We start from the raw sequence: 8,463 nt of genomic DNA, 5'->3' as shown, positions 1-8,463 counted from the left end.
CCACAGCAAGCGATTTTTTTCTTATCGCGTAGAATTTTTTGAATAAATTTTGCTTCATAAGAATATAAAAACGGGTCAGCTAACAAAGGAGCACAATTTGTGTCCATGGGAATTCAAAAAGACCTGATTACCAAATACTACGAAGATATTGTCAATGAGGAACTCCAGCATATTTTGTCAACTTCAGAGTACATTACACTTGTATATAGAATCAGAGTGGTGTTTATCACAGTATTTTTGTGACTGATCACTAGTATACAGTTATTGACTGGCCCCGAGGACTCCAGGCTCCGGGGCCATAAAACTTAGCTAGCTCACTTTTGAGATTTTAAAAAAAATCTCACTTTCTAAACTCAACTTAGACCGTCTCACTTTTGGTGTGCCATAAAGCTAGTTTTAGCTCATTTAGCAATTTCTAACTTGAGACAGAAACCGAGATCATTACCATGGAAACTGAGCAGGAAATTGGTTGAATTATGGGATGTGTTGTTTACATTTTATATTTTGCAATGCCACACCCACTAAATATTGCGCAATGCATGGAAAATTAAAGAAATATGCTGCTGTTGTTTTTTTTTTTTTTTTTACAACTGTTCTATTGTTACGTCAAATTTGACGTTGTTGACGTCAATTACGTCGTTTCATCTATAAGTCAGCTGCTATTTTATAAAAAAAAAACGCTATGGCCGAAAAGGATATCGCTAATCTAATTAGTAAAAGTTCAGAAAGCAGCAACCACGAGCCCTACTGGAGTCAGCTGGAGAAGGAAATTCTTCACGAAGAAGTAATTTCAAGAATTGAAATAATTGAAGGGAAATTCAAAGGCTCCCAGAGTGGGAAATACGAAAAGGAAAACGCGTGGCAAGCGGTGACTGCCACAGTGAATGCGTAAGTACAAGCTAGTCTGTATAATTGAAGTACCCCCCCCCCCCCTAAAGACAGAAGAAAGAGTTATTAATTTATAATTTACACCATCAAACACGAACTTGGTTGTCAGTTTTGCATCATTTGTTCCCGACTAATAAATTGAAATTAGATATTTATTCATGATATCCGAATGATGAACAATCTAATTAAAATTAGATCCTTTGATCCGCTCATCTACTATCGCTATTGCGATAGTAGATGAGCGGATCAAAGGATCTAATTCTAATTAGATTGAATGATGAATTATATAATTTTTTTATGTAGATCTTTATCATACACTTTTTTTTAAACGCTCGTTATCACCGTGAAAAGATTCAGTAATGGAATGAATATATTTTTCTTTTCGTAGCGCATAATACGCAAGTTTTCCTTCCATTTTTTTTTTATGATACCTCTGTCCATGTATGAGTCTCTCGTCAATGAAACGATTAACAAAAACGCAGTCAATCAGAATCGTTGGTATAACCACAGGAGTTTGTACGCATATCTCATGCATGGCTTGGTCAATCAAGTACATTTTATTAACTTTATCGATAAAATTTCAAACTCCTGTGGTACAACGATAATGAAATGATATGGAAATCATATATAGTTAGATCTACTTGTAATTACAGGTATATTTGCCTGTACCTATGTATTCTTGTGACAGATTATCATGGTTCTTTCTCAAATTATTTCACACCTTGAATTCAGCTCATGAAACAAACATCCATGTGAATTTTCGTAGGTACTCGATATTAAGTGTTTGAGAAAAGTAACTAGATCTCCTTTCATTCAAAATCAAGGTATGGGGCATATTCTGTTTCTTAATACTTCTGTGCATTCCGTGCGATATGTGTTAGACAAAGAATACTCTCATTTATGTTGTTTTTGAGAAAAATAAATTGACCGATCGCTTAAAAAATCTAGTAGATCTACTCCTGCGTTACTGCAATCTAATTAAAATTAGATCTTTGATCCGCTCATGCAATCGATTGCATGAGCGGATCAAAGATCTAATTTTAATTAGATTGGCGTTACTGAATCTTTTGTCGATGTGCAGAGTGAGTATCAAATGCTATTTATAGAATTGTTTCTAGAGGCGGATTCGGTAATATGAAAAGGGGATCCGGGTTTTGGACTCAAGGGGCGCATTGATTTCCAAAACTATGATTCTTAAACAATGTTATCACTTATCCTACCATATTTTTAAAAGAAACCTCAGTACATTCATAGACCAACGTATGGAACTATCAAAACGGGTGTCATGTAATTCCGACTCCCCTTGCATTCAGACCAGGCTACTTGATTACAACAAACATACACAAGAGTGCAAGACCATCATTGTATAACTTCATCTTTGTTTCAAGTTCTGTAATATTTCTATTTTACTTTATATAATCATTAGGAAACACTCTTGTACTAGCCTTATAGTTATCTGGATATCAGAACTACCCACCCACCCCAACTTATTTTCATTTTCAAATTCACTACTAATTCAAATGCAAATATGGTGAAGTTGGATACTTCCCCTTTCCAATTTCATATTAGTATTACATGGCAACAATTTAAGCCTGAACTTACCAATTGTACACAGTACCCCCCCCCTTTTAAAGGGATTTTATTCTCAAGATATGTATATAAAGATATTTTATCAAACACTTCTAATTCATATCTATGATCTAAATCTATTCTAAAAGTTTAAGTAAATGTGTCAGTGGAACATTTAATTAGCTTCAAGTTTGATTTATGTAATAAGAAAATTATGTATACAATATTCACAGGAAAGGGGCATGCAAGAAGAGGACCATTAAACAGGCTAAGAAGCAATGGTCAAATATGAAGCAGCGAGGTAAACATGGATTTATGGCAAATATAAATATTTAATTGTGCATCAGTTCAATTAAGATTTATATAATTACACATGTTTAAATCTTATTTAAGGTGGCTCAAAAATTTATTTCAACACATATGAACAAAACATTTAAATCGCCATCTTGTGACGTACATGTAGTGTCATAAAGAGTATAAGCTTTTGTGTAGTGAGCTACCTTAAATTAAAATATGCCATTTTATTACAGCAAAGAAAATCAACAGTAGCGGAAAATATCCCTCGACAGGTGGAGGTCCAAAGCCCCCATCTCCTTCCCCCATTGATGAGGCCATGCTGGCATTTCTATCTGGAAAGCCATCTTTAGAAGGAGTGGAAGGGGGGATGGAGACAAGTGTAAGCTTGCACATAGGTAAGCAATAATAGTATACAGATTTTGAAATTTACTTGAGAAAGTGTATTTTAGTAAAAAAATAAAAATACAAACAATGTCATATATGAGAGCCTCAACTTTAATTGTCGAAAAGTTTACGAGCAGACAGACAACAAAGCTCACTGGAACTTTCAGGTCAAGTGGGCTAAAAAAATAATGTGTCTCCAAACTTGGTTTTAGAGAATTAATGGTAGAATGTCTGCAATAATTGTAGAGGAAACGACAACTGCAGAGAAGGAAGGACCATCAATGAATGCAGAGCAGTCAGGACCATCCACTTCCAATGCCTCAGGGTGTTGTCCCCGACCTGTAGAGATGAACACACCCTCTGTAAAAAAAACGCCATTCAAGAGAAATTGACACCATACATCGCGATGTACTTGTAACAGAGAAAAAGAAATTAGAATTTGAGATGGAATTAATGAAATTAAAAATGCAGAAAGTTAGATCAGAAATAGAGCTTCTAGAAATGCGAAAAAATTCATTTCAATCCTACCTGTCTCTGTCTCATTTTTCAGAAATTTAAATGCATGTAGGTAATGTACTAGAACAGGCTTTATTATATTTATCTGGAATCGACAATATGGTGGCATCTAGTTTTGGCCTGTCTGTCTGTGTTTGGTAAAAAAACTTCCACCTTGGTCATACATGTACTTAAAGATGTTCCTTATATATTTGCATGTAAAACATTGATCCTAGATTGTGACCCCACCCTATCCCCAGGGGTCATGATTTAAACAAACTTGAATCTGCACTATGTCAGGAAACTGTAATGTAAATTTGAACAGGTGAGCTGAAATGGGAAGGGTGGTATGCACAACATGACAGTTAAATTCCAATTAAAAAAACAACTTGACTGATCAAAAGTATTGTATTCTATATGATATACCTGAATTACTGAACAAAACCATTTCCAAATATATTCTTATCCTCAATATTATTATTACATGTATCATTATAATTATATTTGATTTGATGTAATTCATGATTAGATTTGTGTGTTATTTTGAATATCCTGTCTTGTCTTGTCTTCTGTGTATGTCACACTGCAGATAATTTGTGAGCAATTCTGTGTAGACGCATTGAACCTAGGCACTGGATGGTTCATGGTAATAAACGATTACAAAGCAATCAGACAATGGCTTTTAGTTATTATTACTTGTGTAAAAGGCTCTATAAACTGCTTGATCAGTCCTTATTTTAATTAGAATAACTACACATGCACAGTGTAAATAAATAGATGTAAACAATACTATATCTTACAAAATAGTATTCTTTACAGTTTACCTGTGGTAAATACTGAGCTAGTTAAGTGCATAGAGACTACCATTGTGGGACATAATCAACAGTGAACATGGTATTGTTTGATAATGATTAAAATTACCATTGTATGTCATATTCAACAGTGAAAATGACGTTGTTTAACAATGATTAAAATTATTAGTGGTTTGAATAAAATTTAAAATAACTTTGACTAAATGTTATTTTACCTAGAAGTAATTTCTTGCAATGTGGTCCCGTACTGCTTTACCATCAAGAACTCTAACATTTCTCTCAGCGTAGTCTGTGGGATTCTGGGGACAATCATTCCCTCTAAACTGTAGGATATCACCCCTGACAATTCCAATGTTGTGCAACACACAGCAAGCTACAATGGCATTACAGGCCCTTTCTGGGGAAAGTCGCAGCTCTGTATGCAAACCAGCAAACCTTCTTTTCAATATGCCAAAGGTTTGCTCAATGAGAACCCTAGTTCTGCAATGTGCACCATTATACCTCTCCTGGTGGACATCTGAGGGATTCAAATATGGCGTCATGAGGTACTTCTTGAGAGCATATCCTGAATCCCCCAACAGTATGCCTTGTATATGCCCTATATCAATAAACAATGCATATTGTCAGAAACACAGCAATAAGACTCCCGCATCTCAGAAGAGTTGCTATTATTATATATACTATAATGCCAAAGTTAAATCTTTAAATGATATGCAGAATGTAAATCGGGCCAAAAAAATATATATATTGCTTTTCACTTTTCCGACTGACCCTACAAATTTCTGCTGACCCTTAGGCCTAACACATTTTTTCCCCATTCTCATAGATTTTGCAAATGCCATCACTACAACAAGAGTATATTTATTGACTTATGAAGTTATTTATAATGCACTAACAGATTATAAAACACAGAAACAGTTTTTGTTTACCATATTATAACTTTTTATTTGATTACTAGGCAATCACTATGTTTTAGGCATAGTAGAATACTAATTAAAATCATTAAAAAATGATTCAACATATAAAAAAAAAATACTTCCCGATCATCAAAAATGTTGAGGTGAAAGTGGAGTGGAAACCAACATTTTTTTTTGGCCTCGTTAAATATGACCAAGATGACAAAGCATATCAGGTTGTAACTTTCACATTACTCTAATGGGGTCAGATTCCTTGTCATTTGAAATTAAGTACAGAAAAAAATTATTATGATAGATTTCTTTTATAAGAGGTTTTGTTCCTTAGAACAAAATATCAAAGTTTCAAAGGTATTGAACTTCAGGAAAACTTTTACGCATCTGTTTGGTACTACCTTGTTGCAGTAAAAATATCAACATACCATTTTCAAATTCTCTGCATAATAGAGACTCCTTAAACATCCTAGAGTCATGAACTGACCCTGGCCACTTGGCCACAACATTGGTGATATTGAAATTGGGTCCACATACCATCTACAATAATGATTAATTGTGAATGTCAACAATTGTTTTTTATTAAGCAATATATGGCAATTACTTAACATTATACCTGCCTTTTACAACTGCAAATTTACAAGATATGTTTGTGAAACACAAATGCCCCTGATAAGACAGAATTACAGTATGACTGACTGGACAAAAACAATACCCCCCCCCCCCCGATCTTCGATCTCGGGAACATAAAAATATTTGGTTTCATGGGAATATCTAGCTGCAGAACTGTAGCTCTCTGTTATGTCAAAATATTTTTTCAGAGAGCTACAGTTCTGCAGCTAGGGAATATCCAGGTCAGTACACAGCATGAATGATATATACACCAAAAATGAAATTAAAAATTCTGAAACAACACACTCAAAAAAATTCTTAAGTTTGGGTTTGTAAGGGCATGATGTTAAAACCCTGACTGTCATAATGTGAATAAATGTTGTATGAACCTTAAAAAAAAAAAAAAAAAAAAAAAAAAAAAAATTCTCGTGTTTCAAATCTTAAAAATATACTGTAAAGACAATTATCTGCACGAAATTAAGTTTTACAGGGATGATCCCTGGTCAAGATACCTGGAGCAGATGAGTAATTGGGTACAAAACAATGTCTAATTTGACTGCATGAAAAAACAAATAACATGGAAATGCGCCTTACGGTTTTAATAAATTAAAACCTTGATCTAATGGTTTGTATAAGCTATTGAATAGAGTATAACTGCATATCAACTGCGACCCCATTGCTTTACATTTTACTACTTTTCAAGTTTATATCCAAAAACATTCTTGTGTGGGGTATGAGTACCTGAATATTAAGTGAATGGAATCCTTTCCTGTTGATGAAATCTCCCTCGTTTTCACTTGGTGCTTTGATCTTGATCTGAGTGCCATCCACGCAGCCAACAACGTTCGGAAACCCTATCAAATACGAAGACTTAAAGGCACATTGTTCATTTCCGATAGTGATATACTTGTACAATATACCTCACCAATTTATTTTCTACTTATTGCTTCGGGAAAAGAGGATGTAAGCAGCCAATACAACGAAGTTTGAATGTAGAAATAGGACTTTGACAAGAAGAATAGCCACAAAAGTGAAGCTTCATAAGCAACACATCCGTCAAGGCTGTTGTATACATGTGCAATGCAAAACAGAGGAAAATCGGATTAAAACTCTTTTTTTTTTAAATTAATCAAATATACTTATCCTCGAGGACATCTACAGCTGTATAGGAACACTGAATTTTCAGGTGCGTGAACTAGATAAACATAGGATAGAAGCTGAATGCATTGTCACGTTGAATCGTTGTGTGAACTGAATGTGTAATAATCTCCGTGTACATAGCACACAAACAAAAAGGGAAATAACTCGACCAGGGTAATTCACTCACCCGAGAGAAAAATATCTTGGTCATATTTATTTATTTCCTTATTTACATGTTTATCCACTACAAACTGATATCGTGAAATATTTGTAATACCTTACAATTAGCTTTAAAAACGAAATACAATAACATATATATATATATATATATATATATATATATCAAACCTTAACATAGCAGTGCAGTAATTAGTCTAACCCTGAAATAGACTGGTTCCCCTACGGAATACTACCCTACTCAAATAATGCAATGCTTACCTGCAATCTCAAAAAAAGTACGTTTGTACGAATCCAAGTTGGCTGGGAAATTGATAAAGCGCGCAGCCATGGATGATAACAAACGGCATATCATCCGAGCAGCTCTCCCTGTCGCTGACTTTGAAATCCCAAGAGACTCTCCGACAATGTTGTAAAACGAGCCAGTGGCGAGAAATCTCAGGGCGGCGAGGACTTGTAGCAAAGGGGGTAGGGAACAATTTCGATGGGTCTGTCTCTGTAAATCATCAAATACTAAGCCAACAATCCACAGAATTGTATCTGGACGAAACCGGAACCGAATGAAAACTTCATCACCTTCCAAATCCTCTAGGGGATTGGATCTATCTTGAAAAATCCGGGGCCGGGGCGCTCTTCTTCTCCTACGGATGATGTTATACCGATTCAATCGGGCAGCTGCGGAAGCCATATTGAAAGTGAGAAAAAAAACACGGAGTTGAGACACCTTTCCAGCGATCTAACTTTCTGAGCTCATAAGTGAGATCAAACTAGAAATATGAGATTGAGACTGAGACGAGAATTTTTTATGGCACACCAAACTTGAGACTGAGACCGAAATCTGAGACGGTCTCAGATTTTGGTCTCAAAAGTGAGCTAGCTAAGTTTTATGGCCCCGGAGCCAGCTGTTTTGTATGACCCAAGAACGGATCTTCGTTGGAGGGGCAAACAAAACAGCTGTTGTCAGAGGAATTAGTCAATAACTTTTGTTATACACCTTCATTTCTTAGGTTGTTTTACAAGATGCACATGGTTTGTTGACTTTGAAGGGGAAAATGTGATTGTGCACATTTGTCACCGATTCCACTAGTTTAAAAGAAAAAATACCCAATATCCTAATTGATAATTATATTTTTCGTGTATCTGCTCTGCTTTTCACCTAATAAATTCTGTATTTCATCATC

The 8,463-nt window shown here is 35.0% G+C and overlaps 2 protein-coding genes across 3 annotated transcripts; one reads left to right on the top strand and one right to left on the bottom strand.

The window, feature by feature from the left end:
- The first annotated feature begins 292 nt into the window (after positions 1 to 292).
- LOC125661742 (uncharacterized) lies at positions 293 to 3,222 on the top strand. The gene is made up of 3 exons (XM_056156144.1): positions 293 to 888; positions 2,691 to 2,758; positions 2,988 to 3,222. The coding sequence occupies exons 1-3, from the start codon at positions 683 to 685 to the stop codon at positions 3,158 to 3,160; spliced, it is 447 nt and encodes a 148-aa protein (XP_056012119.1). The 5' UTR covers positions 293 to 682; the 3' UTR covers positions 3,161 to 3,222.
- Positions 3,223 to 3,233: 11 nt separating this feature from the next.
- LOC125661720 (putative nuclease HARBI1) lies at positions 3,234 to 8,155 on the bottom strand. 2 transcript variants are annotated; one of them, XM_056156142.1, is made up of 5 exons: positions 7,544 to 8,155; positions 6,707 to 6,819; positions 5,782 to 5,893; positions 4,661 to 5,043; positions 3,234 to 3,498 (listed from the first exon to the last, which is right to left on the bottom strand). In XM_056156142.1, the coding sequence occupies exons 1-4, from the start codon at positions 7,968 to 7,970 to the stop codon at positions 4,661 to 4,663; spliced, it is 1,035 nt and encodes a 344-aa protein (XP_056012117.1). In that variant the 5' UTR covers positions 7,971 to 8,155; the 3' UTR covers positions 3,234 to 3,498. The 2 variants fall into 2 exon arrangements, with proteins under 2 accessions (XP_056012117.1, XP_056012118.1); XM_056156143.1 differs by having other exon boundaries at positions 3,234 to 3,477.
- Positions 8,156 to 8,463: the final 308 nt, after the last annotated feature.

The sequence above is a fragment of the Ostrea edulis genome, chromosome 2 (assembly GCF_947568905.1).
Source record: "Ostrea edulis chromosome 2, xbOstEdul1.1, whole genome shotgun sequence".
Lineage (NCBI taxonomy): Eukaryota > Metazoa > Mollusca > Bivalvia > Ostreida > Ostreidae > Ostrea > Ostrea edulis.
The sequence above is the reverse complement of the archived record's forward strand: the minus strand, read 5'-3'. Positions and strand labels throughout refer to the sequence as shown.